Source organism: Aulostomus chinensis, chromosome 24 (genome assembly GCF_037954235.1).
Source record: "Aulostomus chinensis isolate RoL2024-O1b breed Wild chromosome 24, RoL_Achi_v1.0, whole genome shotgun sequence".
NCBI classification, from domain to species: domain Eukaryota; kingdom Metazoa; phylum Chordata; class Actinopteri; order Syngnathiformes; family Aulostomidae; genus Aulostomus; species Aulostomus chinensis.
The window spans coordinates 14,189,239-14,211,285 of record NC_141343.1 but is presented as its reverse complement, the minus strand read 5'-3'; the positions used below and the strand labels follow the sequence as shown (position 1 = coordinate 14,211,285).

The 22,047-nt window shown below is 44.4% G+C and overlaps 1 protein-coding gene across 6 annotated transcripts in view; it reads right to left on the bottom strand.

Annotated features, from left to right (window-relative positions):
• The window catches only part of clcn5b (Cl-/H+ antiporter 5b), a 30,049-nt gene extending 8,217 nt beyond the window's left edge, over positions 1 to 21,832 (bottom strand). The window contains exons 1-14 of one of the 6 annotated variants that reach the window (XM_086196987.1): positions 21,744 to 21,832; positions 21,131 to 21,282; positions 20,228 to 20,377; positions 9,260 to 9,429; positions 8,596 to 8,695; positions 8,052 to 8,239; positions 7,581 to 7,703; positions 6,356 to 6,562; positions 5,912 to 5,992; positions 5,602 to 5,836; positions 5,320 to 5,495; positions 4,363 to 4,503; positions 3,037 to 3,223; positions 82 to 224 (exon numbers count right to left, since the gene is read on the bottom strand). In XM_086196987.1, coding sequence (XP_086053113.1) covers positions 82 to 224; positions 3,037 to 3,223; positions 4,363 to 4,503; positions 5,320 to 5,495; positions 5,602 to 5,836; positions 5,912 to 5,992; positions 6,356 to 6,562; positions 7,581 to 7,703; positions 8,052 to 8,239; positions 8,596 to 8,695; positions 9,260 to 9,429; positions 20,228 to 20,366 — 1,890 coding nt within the window. In that variant the 5' untranslated portion in view covers positions 20,367 to 20,377; positions 21,131 to 21,282; positions 21,744 to 21,832. Of the gene's footprint in view, positions 1 to 81; positions 225 to 3,036; positions 3,224 to 4,362; positions 4,504 to 5,319; positions 5,496 to 5,601; positions 5,837 to 5,911; positions 5,993 to 6,355; positions 6,563 to 7,580; positions 7,704 to 8,051; positions 8,240 to 8,595; positions 8,696 to 9,259; positions 9,430 to 12,949; positions 13,100 to 20,227; positions 20,378 to 20,709; positions 21,063 to 21,130; positions 21,489 to 21,743 lie in introns of those variants that run through there. The other 5 variants (XM_086196988.1, XM_086196989.1, XM_086196986.1 and 2 more) reach the window with 5 other exon arrangements.
• Positions 21,833 to 22,047: the final 215 nt, after the last annotated feature.

Here is a 22,047-nt window from a genome sequence, read left to right as displayed (position 1 = left end):
AAATGTCCCTCTTCATACAGAAAAGGGTTTAGGCATGGAAAAACAATTTTACAGTTTACGCCACACACGTGCACACCTCACCTCGTAGATTCCCTCTCTTCCAAAAGCATCTGCTACCCATTTACTGGTCATGGTTGCAGCCATGAGGGGCACGATGTACTCCAGACCGCCAGTCAGTTCAAACATGATGACAACCAGCGATACCGTCATGCGAGTCACTCCACCTTGGCGGGGAGAAGTGGGGGTGAAAGGTTACACAGGTGCCTCCGACGTGGCAGTGACTGTACCAAGTCTAGTGCAAAGGAGTGGAACATGTGCTGAAGCAGCGGGCTGCACTTGAGTCTGCGGTTCTGTGGACTGAACCAAAAGCTTTAAGAACAACAATGTGGAAAAAGCCATCATGAACGATAAACGACTGGTTTTTGGGAGGGAGCGGATTTTTTTCTTTTAAAAAGCTCTGTTTTGATAGCTTCGTTTGTACCGATCATTAAAAAAAAGAAAATCCAGATTATTCTCAACCCTCACGAGTTCCCTGATGTCCAGGCCCAATTCTCACCATCACAACCGCGTGTTTCCATCAAGATTGGGATGTGTTGGCCATTTGCATTGCACTACGGTGGGGATTCTCAATCATGCAGGTCCCGTTGCCATTTCTGAGGACTTGTTTCACTTTTCTTGGAGAAGTTGTGACTCACTAGTGGGGTGTTGCTGGTTTTAAAGTCTGTGAGACCGTTTACCAAGTCGTGAAGGTCACATGACAGTCTAGTGGATTAAGAACTCCCGTATGAAGCCTTGGCTTTTTAAAACTGGACGTGTCGGGCCTCATTCTCGTCGTCTTACTGACAGGAAGCTGGTGGTTATTTGTAGCTCCTTCAATACTGTGTGTTGAAGACATAAATGTGACACAATATTTCTGTTTGAACAAGGAAAAAAAAATGACAGCTGCAATAAAATATTTGACATTGCCGGACTCATTGATAGCTGGTGAATGATGATCCTTGGAAAACTTGAATTCAATTCTACATCTAAAATTCCAAAATTCTCGTCACAAAGTGCTGAGAGTCTTTCAATTGGTCCCATGTCTACGACTGGATGGTGAACCATCTCCTCATGGTAAGAATTTAATACACTTCTGTTTTGAAGCAAAACACATTTCCCAAGTGTCAGGACGTGTTCTCTGTTCTGGGATTATTCAGCTTCAATAAAAGGAGTTGGGGTGTGAAGAAGAGCCTGGCTCGGGACACGTTTTCCCATCAAAACCCAACTGAATCTGAAGGAGTGGTTACCTCGACCGACCCGCAAACCCTTTTAAAGTCCGACTCAGTTACTTCTAAATATTTGTCAGAAATCAGGAACAGCAATACATGACTTGACTCAAGCAGGGGACATTTGGCCACAATTAGCAATGAAATACTTGGGTCATAGCGATGGATTTTGTGCTGTCACAGTGACCTCTGACACCAGAATAGAATCCAGGGGTTCACATGAACACTTGAACCAATGTGGAAGGACATCCCTTGGGGCGCTGCTCACACCCGTTAGAGGCACAAAAGTTGTTGTGTCGTCGCCATCCATTTGAATCAAGCTGGTGCGCGTCTCCACCTACCCTACACCACTAATGTGTACCCTCTGAAAACTGCAATACTAGCTAGTCCACTTCGTAGCATCACATTTCCATACCATCTCCTCCTTTGGTCTGAGCCATTTCCAGCAGCTCTTTCTGGACATGCAACTGGTACTCAATGACTTTATTTCCATCTCCCATTGTTGGACGTATATAAAGAAACAGAAGCCCCAGCGCCAACTCACATTTCAGTGGTGTCACTGCAGGGTGACGCGGCGTCGCCAGCATGGAGGTATTGTATAGATGTTCCCAACAGAGTAGAACATTACCATAAATCAGCCATTAAACATTCTCATGTCTGACTGCACATGTAATCTTAATCCCTCTGGTATGTTCTCAGATGTACGTCGTCAGGCATATATGCCCCAACGACGCCTGCTCCCTTCCATCTATTCCAACTTCCCTCTGGATATTTGAGCTCCTTGCGCACTCCATGCGAGTAAATCTCCCATTTCAGCTGTGGAGATCAAAATGTGACAGTGGCATGTGCAAACCAACAGGTTTTTTTTAAAATGGCACATCACACATTCAACGTCTGGGGATCACAAAATACACAACTTCTCCCTGCAACTGCCAAGTGTACACATCCAACTTTCATGAACACACACTCTAGAGAGTGCACTATAGACAAACATGGAGGTAAGAGAGCTGGCAGGGTTTTTTTGTGAGTGCAGTTTTCTGAAAACACATTTGGGTGAGGTTGTGGAGGGGAGGACGTGGGGAGTGCGGACTGGAGGGGAGGTTTGTATAGAGAGTTGGAGGAGATGCATACTGGATCCAATGTTAGGCTAGGCTGGCTAAGCTAAGTAGGCTAATGCAAGGATGGCTAGGAGATGTATGCTAACGCTAGGATGGTAAGGATTTGTAGGCAGATGTTAGGCCGGGCTAGGATTTGTAGGTTAATTCCAGGGTAGGCTAGGCTCAGCTATGTAGGCTAATGCAAGGATGGCTAGGTGATGTCATTAATGCGCTAATGCCACTTAGGCTGACGTGAGGCTGGGCTAGGGTTAGGAGGGTAATACCAGGCTAGGTTACACAGGCGAACGCTGGGCTACAAACTAGGTGTGATAGATTCGGTGGTAGATTTGGAAGTAATCCTGCCAGGCTCCTGGTATATAATCTTGTACCTCCTCTGTTTCGGCTGGCTATTAATGGTACATATTTGCACTTGGGTTGGTCACGAGAGGAAGTACTACCCAAATGCATCCTCGCACTCTCTTGAAGACTCTAATCTGCACCCCTGATCCACGAACAGATTTGTGTCACATCTTACAATGCCGACTGGACCGAACGAGTGCAGACTTGGCATGATTACGAGTCCTGTGTAAAAGTCGTCCAGGTTATTTCCACAAGTTACGGCACAGTGGTGTGTTTGCACCTTGTAATGCAGTAACTCTTGGTTCATTTCTCACCTAAACAAGCAGCAGCTCCCACCATGGCGTAGAGCCCCGGGGTGATGCAGTCAGCTCCCGGTGAACACCAGCCTTTAAAGATGAGCCAGTCGTGGTTGTAATACGCCAGCTGCTCCATGCCGACTCCCAGCAGTCGGCCGGCTATGGCTCCAACCGCCATACTGGGGATGAAGAGACCAGAGGGAACCTGGAGGGATGGAAGAAGTGAGGTCCTACACCGTGGATCTTTTACGAGCCCATTTTCTCCTTTCTAATTATAGCTGGTTAAAAGATATTGAATGGGATTTCTTCTCGTGGAGTGGCTGCACAAACATTCGGGGTTAACGCCAGTGCAGGCTTTTGTAAGGAGCTTCGGCTCATTTTTTCCCGTCAGCCAGCTAACAGAGGCCTTTCTGGCCCAACTAACCCAGCTTTCAACACCTTCAGAAAATAACGTTTTATGAATATGTAAACAGAAAGAACAGAGGCTGCTTTATTAGACTCAAGAAACATTTTGTTCTAGATTAGAACACTGGGAATGTTTATAAAAATAAAAAAAAAATCTGAGGAGACGGCAGCAGAAAATGTCCTGTACTGAAGTGTATCTCAATAAGAAACAATGCAGAGGCGGACAACTGGACCAAAAGTTACTCAATCGCCGGTTTATTCACTTGACTGCAAGCGCCAAGCTCATATGGCTTCACTGCTGCTTTGTGAAGCTGAGTTGTTGGGTGATTTGTTGAGTCAGATCAGGTTATATTTTGATAAAAACAGATAATTGGTGAGTGGACACATAAGACTCTCATCAGCACACAAGTCAGAAAGCAGGTCTCAGTTTACTGGGACTGCATCACTGCAGCATCCACAATACAAAGACGATTGTCTTGTCTAGAAAACAATATTTTACTCAATCTAATTCGAACCCCATGTGATCGAGTGATCCTCCAGTCAGCCACATGACAGTGAGTAATGTTACTCTGACTCAGTGGACAAACTATGTAAAAATGATCCAGAGTCTCATTTACACATCATCTGGACTGCAAAATGGGGAAAGAGTAATTTCAGTGAATGAAACTAGGACAGGGTTTCAAAAGTCTGCTCCAATGTGTATTAGAGACAGCTGTGTATGTGAGAGAGTGTGTGTGTGTGTGTGTGTGTGTGAGAGAGTGTGTGTGTGTGTGTGTGTGCGTGTGTTCAACAGAGGTCACTGAGAGTGAGGACAACAGAAATTAAAATTATTATGCACTGAATAAAAAAAAGGAGGACGGCAGCATTGGTTGATAAAAGTGAGACCGCACAGCTGCATTTTGTGTGTGTGTGTGTGTGTGTGTGTGTGTGTTGACTAACCTTCATACCGAAGGTAATCACAGTAATCATCATCTTGAAGACTAAGGCCAAGGCGAGCTGCCACAGAGCTGTGTAGAGGCCTTCCCCTGCTGGTCGGTCTGCCAGGCTGTTACCAACACCTGTTTCTGATATGTTAGTTGGCTGCAAGGTGTGTGTGTGTGTGTGTGTGTGTGTGCGTAAGCAGAATAAAGAGAGAGAGAACAGAAAAAGACAAAAAGGAACAAAACAATAAGTTGTCAAAGATCGCCGTTTATTAGTTTAAAACTATATTTGATAACCAGAGGTGCAAACGCCAGTTGTGCTCCAGGCGAGCCAAACGTTGAGGAGCTCTGCTCCTCCTGCTGCTGCTTGACTTCATTCTGTCCTCACAAGGCTGTGTTATCAGCCTGCTACACAGACGCATCCAGGCTCGGTTCATGGGAACGCGTGAATGGAAGAGTGTGTTCAAGAATTCAATGTGTTTTTAATCCAAAATGAGTTTAAAAAAAAGTGACGATAATGATAATGATAATAAAATATGCACGGCATTTCCACATCAACCTTGAGTTCTCAATGATGCTCTTGATTGAGGATAAAAACAGTTTGATTACATTTATAACAACAAAAGCAAGCGGCGATCAAAAGTCTCAACGAGGACGAAACCAACACCCTACCAGCTCAAGTTCTCACTCTAAATTAGACGCTGGCGAGTGGAACTCAACCCTCCAATCAGGAGCTGTCCTAAGGTTGCTCAGTGGGGGAGATCATCTCAGGGACAAATTCATTTCAAAACTTGTGGTAAAAGTCGGGCCTGGAGAGGTTTTTACAATTCAATTGGCTGTTTATTTATTTGGATACTTGATAATTATTCTCTCTTTCCCACCTTTTTATGCGTATCATAATAAAAATAAATATTTTGCCCTCTTGATCTATCGAGCTCACCTTTTCCCTCTTCTCACTCTAACAATCACGTCTTACCTGTTTGTAGCCACAGAGCTGAGACGAGTCCAGCAGCGAGCAGTCGTTGAACAGCTCCGAGATGAGCTCGGCGCCGCTCATCCTGGTGTAACTGTTGGGGTAGGCCAGCACGGCGGTCAGCGCCGCCACCACCAGCACCTCCATGACGGGGTAGTGACCCAGACGAGTGGACTTACCTGGTGGAGCAGGGGGAAAGGCAGAGATGGAGGTGGAGGGATGATGGAGAGATCTCACAGAGCTCATTAGGAAGATGTAAGACCCATTCAACCAAACACTACTCACGTCTCCTGCACCAGGCGATGTTGGCCTTGATGAACAGCGCCCCCCAGAGGCCGCCAAATATCCCCAGCAGTACAAAGGGAGCCAACTCAACCAGGTGCCAGGGAGCGTGGAACTCCACGTAGAAGAGCACCAGGCGGCTGTTGCCGAACGGGTTGATGGAGCGAAGAGTGAAGGCTGCCACCAAGGCGGCAAAGAAAGAGCGCCACAGAGTTTTGAGAGGAAAGTAATAACTCACCTGGAGGAAAAAAGAAAGAGTGACGCCGCAGCAGTTTAAATGCTGGGTGGGGGGTCAATTAATAACAGTCCTCACCTCCTCCAGGCTGAACAGAACACCTCCTATCGGAGCTCCAAAAGCTACGGACACGCCCACTGCTGCTGCAGCAGACAACACCTGCGGACAAACGTGAGAACAAGGAGAACCTTCAAGCTGAAGTTCTGAAGTCATCGTGTTAAGAGTTCAACGTCTTCAATGAGCATTTTTACAAATGCGTCACATTCACGATCACACCAACGAAAGCTGAAAGGAGAAACATATCAAACGTTCCTCAGTGAAAGTTGCAGACCCGAAAACAAACACACCAACTCTGGATTTGATGAAATTAATATTCGTTACTGGAACCAACGTAGAGCTCATTAAAATTCATGCCTCTCATGCACACAAGCAGAACAACAAAGCTTCCTTGTCTCGTATGACTTAAACCAGAACTCTAAATCCAGGGCTATCCATATTTATCAGTCCGCTCCATCTGGTTACCTCTCGCCGTTTGGCTTCATTCTTTCGGTATTTGGTGAAGAGATGACACAGTATATTAGCGCAGCAGCAGGCGACATGCACCAGAGGGCCTTCCTTCCCCAAACTGAGCCCAGAAGAGACGGCTAAAACCAGGGTGATGGTCTTGATGATCAGGGTCCATTTCCCCAAGTAGCCACGGATGATGAAGCCGCTCAGGATGGTTTTAATCTGAAGGAGACACAAAGAAAGTGTGTTTGTTATGCGTGTGGATTAGTTGGAGGGCGATGGCGGTGTGTTTGTGTTCTCGAGGGATCATGCGCGTGTGGAACAAAGATAAACACTGATGGGAGCGAAGGAAAGATGGGAGGCAGTTGATGATATTTCTGTTTCGAACAAGAGTAGGGTCTCACCAGTGACCGACGTCTGACCTCCTGCTGACGAGACGGAGGGGGAGAGAAGTTTGTGTGTGTGTGCGTGTCCAGGAAATGGTTGCGTTTATGTGTTTTGGTCTGTATCTGACAACGGTGAGTCATTGTGGTGGACCAAGTCTTCAACTTTTCACTTCCTCAGAACAAAAAGAAAGTTTGTAATGAAAGCAAAATGCCAACAGAGGGATGTAAGGAAGTTTTGCTCAATTACAAATCAAGCCTCGTTTTTATATCAAGTTGCCCACCACATATTCCTACATATCATCATGTTTAATGAGGACTCACGTTTCAGTTCTCTGAAGCAATTGGCAGAGAGGAGGTACAACTGATGTGAAAAACGTTAACAACGCAGAAAAAAGGCTCCATAGCGGCGATCTTTCTGTCTTCCTTATAAGTAATGACCAGAAAGCACTGAGTGTACAGCACTGCTGAGGCTAACCTTTGGTCCCTGGCACTTTCATGCTTAGTGGGCTGTGTCGCCATGGTAACGGTATTTCACAAAAACTCGCAGCCTTCTCAGTGACTCGTCACCGAGTTCTTGGGGTGTTTCTGACCAAATCTGAGATGGGCCTGGTCGACCCACAAGGAGAACAAATCAAAATCATGCCACTTCCTGTTGCCAAGACTCATCTACTCCAAAATGTCACGGGTTCTTCCTTGTCCCATTCTACCTACCTGCACCAGTTCTGGTGCGCATCAGCAGACCAACAGACCAATTCTCCGACCCAAATTTTGTCCTTCTTTCCTCTTCTTGGCGGTGTCGGCCTGTTAGCTGATCAACAGTGTTTAGCAATGAAGAGGAATAACGGGAGTCTCACCTCTGGTATCCCCGAGCCACAAGCATACGGAGCAAAGGCCCTGACGAGCGTGACGGCCAGGAAGGAGAAGAGTAGGGCCCAGACGATGTACATCAGGTAGTTGACTATGTAGGCAAACGCCCCCTGAGAGCAACAGATACACAAGACACACATAGAAAATGTCAGGTGCTGATGATTACAAGAGAGGCGCAATTCCACCATCTGTCTAGGAAGTATAAGCGGTCTTCCCTCGAGTCTAAACAAGGCCCCGGCAGCACCTTTTCTATGTCGTGACACACTATGGCCACTAGATGGAGCCAGAGCATAACTGCTGCAGCCAGAGGAGGGAGAAAGCCAGCACCAGCGGGGGAGAAATACAATGTTTCTAGCTTGTTAGCTGGTTTATAAGCGCCTCTACCACACCAGGACATGACCTGGTAAGTTCAGACCACCAGTTTTACCGCTGTTGGGATATGAAAACTCTTCCTCTACCTCTGAGGTCCCTGTGATGAGCTCAGCCCAGCTCTGCCACTGCGGACACCGGTCCCTCTCTTGAAACGTCGTCTCATTGGACTTCCAGCAGCAATGCTCATGGTTGAACCAAAAGCCGATGAGACAGACTCCGCCCTTCATGTCTGTCAGCCAATGAGCTGCGATGTCGATGCCACCAGCCAGAGCACCTGAAAGATAAAGAAGTCAAGACCATGCTTTTATAATGAACAAAACAAATTGTTTTATTGTTTCTGTGCGTGATGAAGATGAACAAATATGAGTTTCTGGTTCACTCGGAGTGAGAAAAAAGGAAGAGGGAAGTTGTACTTCAGGTGTCACGTTTCAGCTGCTCGCTTGCAGCAGGCCACTGTGTGAAAGCACAGGAAACCTCTGGAAACCTCAAGCATTTGCAGCAACACGTAACTCAGCGCGACACGACTGTCAGAATACTTGCTAACACGCTTTGATAGGTCATTGCTGTACAAGCATGAGGAGTGAGAAGAGCTACTAATCTGATGTTGGATTATGGGTCGTGAGGTCCTACCTGACATGAGTCCCACCAGCAGCATCAGCAGCCACCCAGAGAAGGCGTCGCTGATGCTGTGTAGCAGAGCTACGGTCGACTGTTTGCTCTTATTGGTGATCTGAGTGGACACAGAGACGACATTGTTAGGATGAGAAGATGACACGGTTGTCAACGGCACCATAACATCAGCATGTCATCGGTATAGAGGGATATCGCTTCAAATCTGTTGTCGTAGTTTTGGCACAAATCTTGTCTTGAGAGGCTTTTCCTAAACTCAAACGTCATGTGTGTTCTTCAGTAGGTGTCAGACCTACAGCTCCCGAAACAAAATGAAACAACAATTATTGTGCAACCCGAGTGAGTCTTCATGTCACATGGTTTCAAGACACCTGTGAAATAACGTGTTTTTCTGCATTCTTTCCTTGTGGCACTGTAACTCATTTCGCCTGGTCTGTTTTTGGAATCTGTGGAGCAACAAATGTATACGATAAGTTTTGGTTTTTGAGACGTTTACTTGGTATACTTCAAACCAAAACTGTACATAAATAAAAGTACTGTGTTGATAACACTTGTGGATAGAGAACACATTTGTTTGCAATGAATTATGAAGACTTAGAGTTTGACTTTTTTGTATTCTTTGAAACATTCAAAAACAAAAACACCTCAACGTCTTTGTCCACACCTCTCTGTGTCTGTCCCGGTCTTTGCTCTTCTCCCGGACCCAGTCGATGGTATTGAAGTCCTCATAGGTGCCCACCCCGGGTAGTGGGTCCTCCAGTGGGTCCACTAGCTTACTGGGGCCTTTTCCATTGATACCGGCTGTTCTGCTGCTGCTGTACTCCTCATAACCTCCTGAAAGAGAGGAACGTGGACCGGGAGGCATGAGCGCGTAGTTGGAGAGAAACATAATCGTGGTGTTTTAAAAGAACAAATAAATAGGACAAAAATGAGACTGGCTTCACACGCGACAAGACATCGAGCTCCCAGAGTGTTTCCCACAGATGCTGGCCTTTATCTAGGACCGGATCAGGGGCAGCGTGAACGGATCGCAGAGTTCAGTCCAAATAAACTGAAAATCAAAGTCTGTCACAGTTGTAGCCAGGAGCAAGAGCAAGACTTTGGGGGGGAGGGGGGGGGGGTGCAGATCTGGGTCTAAATCACCATTTCTTTCCATCCGCAGACTCCAAATGCTGAAATGTTTATTACAGTTGCTAATCTAAACTGTTTGAGAGCAACGTTCCCTGACGATTACAGACGACAGCAAAGGTCTCTTTGATTAATTGGGCTGACACTTTGCGCGGATGTCGAGACCACAACTGAGGCGGTATCGCTAAACTGCATTATCTGATCGACTATAACAACACTCAGCTTCAAATGCTACCAATAACTTCACACTACTACTAGAATCTTTGCTGTATAAAATCAGTACACTACTGTGCAATTTGTATATCAATTGTTATCAATAGTTTAGCAAAAAGAGCGAGGAGGAGACTTTTGTGTTGTTAAAACAATAACCTTTGGAAGGAATTGCTCAAATCCAGGGACAAAGTACTAAAAATAAATACTTCAGCCACTTGCATGTACATGAAATCTGTGAGATAAAGATCTGATTTCCTGAGTCGGTCCAAGTGGCAATAGTTTTCAATCATCCAAGTAGTATTATCTAACATGCATTATTCATATTCAAGTCAATTCTTTGTGGTTCCAATTCACTGACATCTAAATCACTGAAGTCCCAAAAGCCATGAGGCAATCATGGTCCTTGAGCCGTGAATCTAACCCCTAGTTTCTGTGGCTGCGTTGTGGCCCGGTCACAGCAGCCATTCTAGACCATGCTTGTGTTTCCACATTTCAGCGTCTCCGTGCTCTGTGGGGAATAAACGGCGAGTCCATTTTTGATGGAAGCTCACGCACGTGTCGAAGGCACGATGCGTCTGAGACCCTGCTAGCCGTGCGAAGGACGGACTTAAATAGCACTGCAAATTTACAATACTGGGTGAAGCAGAAACGCTCAGTTCCCCAACCATCCTTTGAGTGCTGCATTGTTTTAGAGTAAAGAAAAGAGGGAGAGCAGAGAATAAATACAGCAGAGACAATTCCAACACTGATAGAAATAACAATACTCTATAGATTATCTTAAGCAAACATGTAAAGGCTTAAAATTGTTTTCAGCCGTCCAAGCAACAGCAGGCAAAAAAAGCTGCTCCACACAGAATCAGGAAACAACACAGGAAGTTATGCCTCTTCAGATTAAACCGCAAGCTAACGCCAGAGAGAAATGAGTTATTTTTGGTGAGTCCAATGATTATCGGAGCTTGCAGCATGTGTTAGATTAAATGTTTTGGTTTGATGGAGAATATAATGGTGTGGGAATGATGGTGGAGGTGGAGGTGGAGTTTCCTGTCTGCATGATGAACGTTTAATGTGTTTGCTCAGAGTAAACAATGAGACATGAGAGCAAAACCATTGCATCTCACCGCTGCTGAAAACACAGTTAGCATGTTTCCAAGGAGCAACCACCTTTATACAACATTCACTCTTCAATCTTGACACTCAAATCAACAACCTACGATACCACAGAGAGTCAAGAGAAAGTATCTTAGTATTAAAAGAAAAGGGCCAATTATGGAGCTTAGCAGACAATTGGTACTGGTTCTCAGCTCTGAATTCTAAAGACGAGTTTCATCAGCTCATCAATTTGTCTCCATCAGATAAAGCCAGCTCATATTAACTGAAATTAAACTACCCCTCCACTACATAAATAGCTGCACTTGTAAGATAAAACAGTATATTTCTATAGTGGAGTCAAATTAAGGAGCTTAAAATACAGTTTAGTAAGACAAAGAAGAAACCTTACACCCAAAAGAAAACATATTTTGTCAGGGGATTGTTGAATGCGTGTTGGGTTGAGCTGCAAGCCGGTCACGAGTGAGCCTAGACAATAAAAGGATGGCATTCAACTGGATACATTTCAAATATTTTAAGGACACTGAATGAAGTCAAAGACTAATTTCACAGCAAGCTGCTAAATTTGCATTCTTTGCACCCACACATTTACCATACAGAGGTAACTTTTTCTTTATTTTTTTTTTAAAGGGCGTAACTTTTTGGGTTGTACATTTCTTTTTCGTCCTTCCCAGAGTCCTCTGTGGCGCATTAGGGAGCTGAGACCCCATGCTAGTTAGCTTAGCACGATGAATGGCAGTGGACGGTAAGTGTTGGCATACAAATTTTCTCCAAAACGATCTTTGCTTGCAATAGTATAACTGGGTTAGTTATAATAGTTGTACTATTGCCGAAAATAGTATAACTGCACACTTAATATTTGTTGCTAGCCAGAATAAACAGAAGGGGGATGCTGAGCAGATGGAGTTACGCTAACACCTTTTCCACTACCATTCATTAAGCTAAGCTAACTAGCTTTTAGCTGGTCTCTGTGGGTCTCAGCTAACGATTGCAGCACAGAAGAAAGAAGGTGAATCTCTTCCACTGCCCCCTGAGAAAATAATAAGCACCCCCCTCAAAAAAAAGTTGGTATGTTCCTTTAAAACCCATTAAAGTCCAAGTTTACAGCAAATGACCCATTTTACTTCAAATGTAAGACTTTTTAAGAGCATACTGGAACCCTGTTAGTGGCCACCAATGCACAGATGGTTAAAAATAAAAACACTTGAACGGTCAAAAATAAGGCTGTGTTTCTGACTTCAGACAACTTCTCAGTCTGTACTCCATTGAAAAAGCTACAATTTCTCCTTATCCAAGTTGTTTTCTATTTCAAGTGGATCAACCACATTTCGGCAAGGCTGACTAACCTTTGCACCATGTTCGAGATAACAAAAACACAGGCTGTGTTAATCCCACGTGCAAAAACACACTTTGACATCAAATACACAATTTAACTTTAAAAAAAAAAAAAGTATTTGTCCCATCTGAAACCAAGACATTACACAGGTAAGGCTTCCTACAGGGCTATTAAACGGCAGCCGTGTGCACTGCTGTGTGAAGTGAAATAAAATAGAAAGCAAAGGCAAGACAAGAAAACAAGAGTTTGAGCTCAGCTGTAACAACAAGACCAGGAAAACGGGACACAACAGCCTGTGTAACCCCAAACACACCGATATTAGATTCATCAAGAACCGCTGACCTTAAATGCATCCCACACAGGCACACAAGCTGCAGGACCGCAACATGGAGCAGTGACTCAAGGCCAGGAAGGGCTCTCAATGACTAAAGCTGTCAGAAACGTTAAACGTTAAACAATTTGAATCTGAAAGAGCTGGAAGAAATACACAAAGCTAGCATGGTCGACGAGTTTCTACAAACCACCACAAGACAACGGAAAACTAAAACCTCAACATTACTTCCAACTCACCATTGTCTAGTTCCTCCTCGACCAGCTGCTTGCTCCAGTACTCCCAGTCCATCATCAATTCTAGTCCCCCAAATTAATAATCAGTTGAAACTCCCTGCTCCTGAGCTCCTCCAGGAAGTGGATTCCAAAGAACTGATCCTGATTGGTCAGAAAGGTCTGGAAATGATTGGCTGATCTAATTTGCTGAGTTGATGGGAACTGCGGTTTTTCAAAGGTCTCTCAGATTGGCTGACGCGGATCTGCTGCGTAAAAAATGATGTCAAGTGTGTTTATAAGGTCTTTAACCCTTGATGACGGCTGTTGGGGAGGAAACTCACAAATTATGAGTTTGTTTTTAGTTCAATCTTTCACGTCAAGTGCAGAAACTGAAGAGCTTCCATGGCACGGCAGCTTTCACCGTTCAAATTCAACATTTAACAAATAAAACTACTTCATACGCGATAAAAATACATGAATACAGTCAAACATAATGAGGGATGCATGTGTTGAATTTGATTCCTGACCTCAGGAGAACTGTTACCTTACAAAACCTCCTCAGTCATACTTCCAGGAGAGACAACGTGTATTTACAGTAGATAGACTTAAACCACAGTTAAATACTGTATTGCTATTGAAAGGTTTGCAGGTCTGAAATGGCACTTACTTGTTTTATGTTCTGAGAATACCAGGAAAGCAGCGGAGTAGTTGTACCATTTCTAAAGAAAAATAATTAAGCTGTGTTGCAATTCGACTCAGAAAAGCAGTTCGAAAATCTTCTCTACACACCTGGACAACAGGACAAAAAACAAGAGAGTCATTTTCAGATGTAGGGACGACGCTGGCATTGGAACACCTCGGTATCCCCCATCAGAGCCGGACAATGTGGCTATGGAAAGGGAAGTGCAGGGTTCCCAGCAGAAGCTGCTTCCTGGACGGCCGGCTGAAGATTGATGGACTTAACTTTAACTTTGTGAAAAGCCAGAATCTTCTGAATTGAGTCAAACAAAGATAAATGAAGGGAAAGATCATCTGGTGCTAAGTAATCACAAATGCTTTCAGTTCATTTTTTGAAACAACACAAAAAAGGGAGTGTGACGTACGCTTGTGTCAAGTAACTGGTTTTGGAGCGATGGAGCAGTTATACAATGGGGATTTTCATATTTTGAACGTGACCGTGGCATAGAAGTGCGGCCTTCTAGCAAAAATGGAGAGGTCTTGAAATTATTTACTGAAAGGACTTTCTGTGATGGGCAGCACGGTGGAGCAGTGGTCCTCACCGTGGCCCCCCAGCAAGAAGGTTCTGGGCGGAGCCCCGGCTGGAGCACAGGGTCTTTCTGGGTGAGTCTCCATGTTCTCCCTGTTCCTGCTGGGTTCTCTCTGGTACTCCAGCTTCCTCCACAGTCCAAAGACATCAAGAGGGGACCAGGTTAATCCAGACTCTAAATTGACCGTAGGTGTGGCTGTGAGAGCCAATGGTTGTCTGTCTATATGTGTTGGCCCTGCCATGGACTAGTGACCTGTCCAGGGGGAAGGCTGCTGGGATAGGCTCCACCCCCCCACTCCACCCCCCAATAGGATAAGAGGTAGAAAATGGATGTTTTTTCTTTAAGTTTTAATTGTTTCTTTGGAGTATCGTAAAGTGGGATGCTGTCAAGAGACAAAATCTGGGAATGACCTGGAAGATGATGATGGAGGAACCAGCTGGTGGGACACACGAGGTAAAGATTTGCTACGTCAAAGCTCATTCGAAGAAGTGGTTTCTCTCTCCTGTTATGCACATTTACCCTTTCAAAAGACGCAACAAGCACCATAAGGTCGCCAGTCTATTAGAGTTCAACGAGTCCAGTGCCCTGCAGGTAATGCTGCTACTTCACGTTGTTAAAGAGCTGAGGTTCATGGTGACATGGTGCAGCCGGTGACACAAGACCGACCAAACCAGGACCAGCGCTGACATATGGGCCTTGGAGCAGAAATCTAAACAACCCCCGTGAGATTTCAGTCAGGGTCAGTGTCCTTGCAGCTTATTTCCAGAAAGCGATGTCATGCTGAGCTCAGCACTCATTCTGAGAAAGTGTGTACATCCTGGGGGACAGACCACACTATAATCTAACATTTTCACAGAAAATCAAAACATACCCATCCTCATTTCTGTACAGAAAATGCTGGAAAATTCCTCGTCATATAACCGCAGTGTGTCTGCCAAAACTTGAAAAAAGTCCCATAGAAACAGTCTCTCTCTCTCTCTCTCTCTCACACACAGACACACACACACAGACACGCAGTCTCCATAGTGGGGTTTTGAACCTTGAACTCCAGAGGTCTGGTTACCATGGAACCTGGCAGTCCACGTGACCCCTGTGAGGCTTGGCAACCACAAACAAGCGTCTCAAGATCATGTTAATGTCGTAGACAGTCGTCCTTTTTATTGGCTGAGAGGAAATTGAATACAGATGGAATGTGCTTCTGCATGTGATCTGACTAATTTTCATGTCAATAAAATTAAGTTTTCTACAAGCTGCAGAGAGACCTTGAATACGAGAGAGTATGACAGAACTGTTCCACTGGAAAACATCAATGAGTGCACAGGAATCCGTCTCTGGTGCTGCGAAAAAGGAAACACTTCTGAGGAATTTGTCACGTCTGGACTTCCCTGCATTGATGGTTAGTTGGGCTGAGCCCACAACAAAGAGATTTACTGCAGAATGAATATTCAAAGCAACTTTAAGGAGGTCATGTTCAAGGCCCCATTTCACATAACTTGGTGGCAGAGTAAAGACCAGGCCGGGGAAGAACTCAGTCCAGTTCTAGAGTAGATAAGGCAACGCGCCACCTGCTGGTAATACGAAAGCACACCTTTTACTAGTCCGTTGATCAGATCTGCCTCAAATGTGGTCAGTTTTCATTCAATGTTGTCACCCTGGCAAGGCGCGCTCATTTGATATTTGGCCATACAACAGAAAACTGTTTTAACAGCACCCCACATGGTCAGATCTTTGGACCCCTGGCACCAAAATACCAGGGGTCCAAAGTTCCCTTAACGGAAGTATGCACTCTGAGTGCTTTCTATTCTACCATGTGACGGTAGGGCTGGGTATCAAACATCCATATGTCCTGCTGACTGAACAACAGTGATGACCAGACCAGAGTGTGCCAAGACCAAGACAAGACCAATGCAGGTTGTTTTCATATCCAGTCAAGTAATGCACAGGCAAATTAGTTATATCCCCACAGCCAAGACCAAGCCAGGATCCAGTAAAAATGTAGTTGATTCCAAGAGAAAACCACAACTTTTAGAAAGTGGTCTGAGACTAGTCTCTGGTACTTCACCGCTACTGGACAAAATGTGTTGATTGGGGTGTCGAGTACAGATAGATTTCACCAATTACTTCATTAATTTCTTTGAATCAAGACCAGGTTCTTCACCTCAAAGAAGGTCAGACTCTTGTTCGGTATATACCTGATCAGGTTCTCGGTCTCACTTGATGGTTTCTCACTTTACAAAAATAAAAGTTCGGTACTCACGGTATTCACTTCCTGTTTAACACTGAGAGGTGGATGCCATGATATCGAGAAAGACCTTCACATGCTCATAGCCCCTGTACCAGAAGGTGCCTCAGTGCTGGTCAATCATTGGTGAAGTTGGAGCCCCACCAAGGAGGTCCACAGCCTTCAACAGCACTGGGAGGCTGTAACGTGTTTATAATGTGCTATAAAACATAACTGCCCACGATAATCATCTGCATTTCGTCAACAACGGTGATTGACAAAAAAAGAAAAACTGTTGAGGACTAAATCTTGATTTAACTTCTTGGAATTGCTTCTTCCTAAGAGTTCTAGTTTTCCTTCTTGTGTGATTTTCATGACACTTCTGACAGCTGGATGAGATTGAGCTTAATTTTCAAATACATCACTCCACAGAGGGCAGGTTTCGCGGAAGCCTTTAGAGCTGATAAACGATACCTGGTCTTACTCACGAGGCTGCAGCCCTTACGCCATCTTGCTTCCTGGTTTAAGTTTTTGAGGAAAAAAAAAAGGGGGGGGGGGTGGAAAAAGCAAATAGCACCTCAACAACAAGCCTGTAGTTTTTATACTCTACGGTTATGTGGCTAAAAACAAAAAAGAAGAAGCAATCACTGCATTTCAAAATCACTTCCTACCTGTCATCACCTTGCCTATTGCCTTTTCCTTCATAGAGGAAAGAAAAACTAATTCCCTATCCAAGCTAGACATCCTGCAGATCCACTGCTATCGAAGTAACCGAAGGGTTAAGGTGTCTCAACACTTTCCATGTCACTTATTTTTGACAGCAAGATTTTATTCTCAAGCCAGCAGACTGAACTTTCATCTCTTAAGCACTGAGGGCAAATGAGTCCCTGAGCGACAGGTTATACAAGGCAAACAGCGAATGGCCCCAGAACCTGCTTGGGAACAAGTTCAAGTGCTTTAATTAGCAGCTCAGGGAACCGGACTGCCTCGATAGGGAAATGAAAATGAGGAAGTGTAAGTTAAAGAAAAGGCAGAAACTAAAACAAAGGTGAGACAGAATTAATGAAAATGTGCAGTTTACTGCTGTCACCTACAGAGCGCCACCAAGAGGATGTACCTGTGAGGGCAGTTAGCATCTCCATCGGGCCCCTCGGCCAAAAAACATACGAGATTTTACGTTGGAATTTGGACTTTTGCCGAAAACAACAATGTGGCTAACAAACGTTTTCAACAGTTACACTTCATTCGTTCAGCAAGATCGTCAAGTGAGCTACCTGTTCTACCCAGATGTTCAACGCCAACGCTATGCTAGGTTATACTACACCACCGCGTGATGACGTTTAATGCGGCCACAACTTCTAAGGTCTCCTTCAGAAAAAAGAAAAAAAAAAATCAATAACAGGCAACAGATTTCAGTTTCAATTTTTTTCATATTTTCAAATAAAGAAATGAATTTATTCATTTATTCTTAACTTCAAAGCAGCGGGAGGGGCTGGAATAACCTTCCAACCAAACACAGATTCCCTATGTCCCCAGAGTCTGACAAACAATTACACTCAGTACGAGGCAAAGTGCAGCTGTCAGATGGAAACTCTGCAACTCATTTTACTGAGTCAGCTTGAAATGGATCACTACACACACTCTGCAGCTTAGCGTGTTCTTCTATGAGCCCTGTTGTGATTCCTGTTGTGATTCTGTAGTTGTCCGTTCTCAAACGAAGCTGGGTCTCGTCTGGTCCTGTTCAGCTTCACCCAACTGGACAAACACTACGGGCTCCCTTTGCTGCTGGTGCAATCTTCAGTTGATGATGTCACAGTGACATCAGTAGTAACCAAGCAGCCGATATCTTTGTCAGGGTGGAAATACTATCTGTGCAACAGCGGTTTCTACTGTGTTTGAAGTATTTCTCAAATGGCTTGGCGTGGCGTCTGCTGAGACAATCACCACAGCTTCTCCTAGAAGAGGACATATTTTTACCAATAAATTTCCATGAATTTCCGAGAAATGTTTGATCAGCGCTGCGTGATTCTGAAAAGTATATGTATTTCTGATTCTTTTGATGGATATATTAGAGGGAATGCGAATTCTTATGGAATTAATTCATTTGAAAAACCAATTCACATTATTTTAGAGGGATTATCGTGGGGACCTGTGTCAAACAAAGACATTTTCGTAAGTCTGTAGGTTATGATGTGTAATGGGATGCCATGGCTCAGAGGTAGAGCGGTCGTCTAGCATCCAAAGGGTCGTTGGTTCGATCCTCACTTCCCCGGTGACCATGTCCAAGTATCCTTGAGCAAGAAACTGAACCCTTAATTGCTCCTGATGGCCCTGCAACGGACTGGTGACCCGTCCAGGGTGAACCCCGCCTCTCACCCAATGTCCGCTGGGATAGGCTCCACCCCCCTTAACGGATAAGCAGTATAGAAAATGGACGAATGGTTGGATGATTCCGAGTAAAGCTGTATATCTACCACATCAAAATATTTAATTCAACAAATACTGTAGGATTTGAAGATCGCAGTAGGATATATTGCATTTTCCATTAGACTACGGAACCTTTAAAACGCCCCCTTTAGAAGACAGTAGGACACATGCCAGGCTCAAAAGGCTTGCTAATCAGCACCAGAGGGTCAGCAGTAACCTTGAACTCTTCTGCTGCTTTTACAAAATAAAATCCTCTTTTCTCGCGCAAAATGCACATTAGCATTTTATCCATTAGAGGCTTATTTATTACCTTCTTACTTGATATTTCACTTAAATCTCTGCTCCAATTAGGTCAACAGTGGATGTCTTAAATGGCATCATAGTCACAGAATATATTGTTACAAGTTTTAATGCGCTTTATGTGAGGAGCTGGTGGTACGGTGACATCATGCAGGTACAGCAGGTACAGAGGGCACGGGTAAGAGGAACATTACTCACCACCAGCACTGATAACGCCGCAAATATCAAGTCGACAGCTTGATCCATGTGAGTGAGACAAAGAGGGCTGAGAGAGCACAGCGTAACCCATTATTCAGATGTATGACCATGACTTACTAGAACCATGTGACGCACAAAAATAGAAACTAGATGATGAACTGACATCCTACGGTTCAAAAAAACGTAGACACCGACTTTTACTTTTTATACATCCTCCCAAAAGCCAGACAAGAAGATTGATACCCTTCTCGCCGTTGTGTTGCGTAAACAAGATTGCTAGTTAGCTTAGCACAATGAATGGTAGTAAATGGTAAGTGTTAGCATACCGGTCAAAAGTCATCATATACTTTTCCCATAGCGGTCTTTGCCTGTGTTTGGCAACATTCATGGACCAACAATCTCATTTCTATCTATCTATCTTCTTGCCTAGTTGCACGAAAGACAGCTTTAAAAAAAAAAAAAAAAAATTCCCAAACTGTTGGCTTCCTCCCTGAAGCTTCAACGAAGCCAATCTCTGAATGTTTAGGGAAGCCTATACTGCTACCTGGTATTTAATCTTTAATCTTGTGTACACAGCTCTGGAATGTAAAAAACGGCAATACAAGATAATGCACAAGTTACTGTTGACACACAGACTATGCCAAACATCCAGCACGGCAAAATACAATAAGATTGACCATGTTGTGCAATACCAGCTTAAATACCTCACACTGCAAACAAAGGAATCACTATAAACCCCGAGTCCTAAATCTCTCAGTCCACACAATGGTCTTTCGCACAAGTCCTGTTTCCATATATTCATAATCAATCAACATCCACTTAACGATTTGGTACACAGGCGTTTGAATAGACTTTTCCATGAAACTGTCTTCGCAGAGTTCAACTCACCTGAGCTGAGAGGAGGGACGTCGTCGGTGGTGGAGAAGTCAAGCGTGGCCCCTGCGATGTCCACCATCTCGTCATCGTCGTCGTCGCTGGAGCGCTGAAGGCTGTCAAAGCTCCCCGTGCAGTAGCCAGGGTTTTCCATACTGTTAAATCCTAAATGAGAGAGGCGGGTCTGTTTGTGAAACAAGCCACTCGGTCTGGGGTTCAACCATTAACTCCTTATGGTCACCTGCTCTTCAAGGTTACCTTAAAGCACAGGTAATAATATCGGTCAGTTTTTAAAAATATCAATATTGAGTTGATGAGGAAACAATGTGCTGAATCGGACAGGAGGGTTTTTTTTCATGAATATTTTGGCAGTTAAGTGTAGTAAAATATATCAATGCTAAATAAATATCTTCTCATATTTGCTTTTGATCGAATCCGTTCTAAATAACTGGAATATCAAATACCGCAAAAACAGTAACACATTAAAAAAAAGTTACCTTCAAGGATGTTGGCTCCATATTGGCGTTGAAATCTAACTAAAAACTTAGACATCACAACAAGTAATTTCTACTACAGGTCGGAATACTTCCCGGCAAGCATATTACATAAACGATTTCTCGGGAGTGTTGAAATGACCGGATACCGGCTATCAGTCCTGTCAGCCCTCCGGTCCATCATGACATCTGCAGCGACCAGGAAGTTTGCGCAAACCTTTATTATTCGCCTGCGCTTCGATTCCGAGCCGCGACTCGACAGCTGAACGACTCACCGCGCCAAAACCAAAGGCAGATAATGAGCCGAGTCTATTCGATAACCGAATGACAAGTCGAAACAAATTCGAACCGTCTGAGCGCGTGTGTTTAAAGTCGTGCAGCATTTAAAAGGAAGGAAACGGCGCCTTGAGGGCCCGGGGTTTACCTGTAGGGACGGAAACCAGCAGTTCAGGAGGCCGGGAGAAGTCTTGTGACTCGGATTTGCCCCGCCACCTCGCTACTGTAGGCTGCTTATGTCAACACCAGCCCTCGGTGTGTAAACTTCACGCGCCGCTCCGCCGAAAATCCTGCGTCATTCTCCATCGCACACACACGCATAAAAAACAAAACAAAACAACGGTTTTAAAAGACGACAATCATCCTTGAAGACCCAAAAGATGTTAGTTATCTCCTCTGGCTGACTGGGAAGCGACGAGGTGAGTGAAATAGTCCGCAGTCTTCTGCTGTTTTCCTACTTCGACAGCAAAACACCTAGCGTCAAGCTAGCTAAAATGACACTTCCGGTTCGTCCGTCGGTCTACGAACTGCACGGCGACATCGGAGCTAAATGTCAGATTTTTCTGTTGATCTCATATAATTCTCGTAGTTTGGGTCTAGTCTTTACTTTGACGTCTAAAACGAAGTAAAAGCTTATATTTTTAGACGACAAACACAATTAATATATCTAAATAGTGACGCGGTCCCTTGAGCTGGAGTGTTTTTTTTTTCTCATTCCGACTACCTTACACCGTCTTTGAGAAAAAAATAATAGTTCTTACTGTTTTTCTGCACAAGACCGGTCTATCCCATGGTTATAAATTGTAGGCTTACTTCTGTAACTTCCGGTTTTATTTCGGCTGTTTTGACAGGAGCAATTTGCACGGTAGGAAAAGCAATGGAGTTCAGAGGCGTCGCCGGGGCCGACAACTGGGTCAGTGGAGCAGTTCGAGTGATCGGTCATTGATTACAAACGAGTGAAAGAAAACAGAAGAGAGCAGAAAGTCGTTTTCAGAGACGCTGGAGGAAGCAACAGAGTCAATCAATGAATGAGGTTTGACACGAGCGACACCTGTGACGTCATAG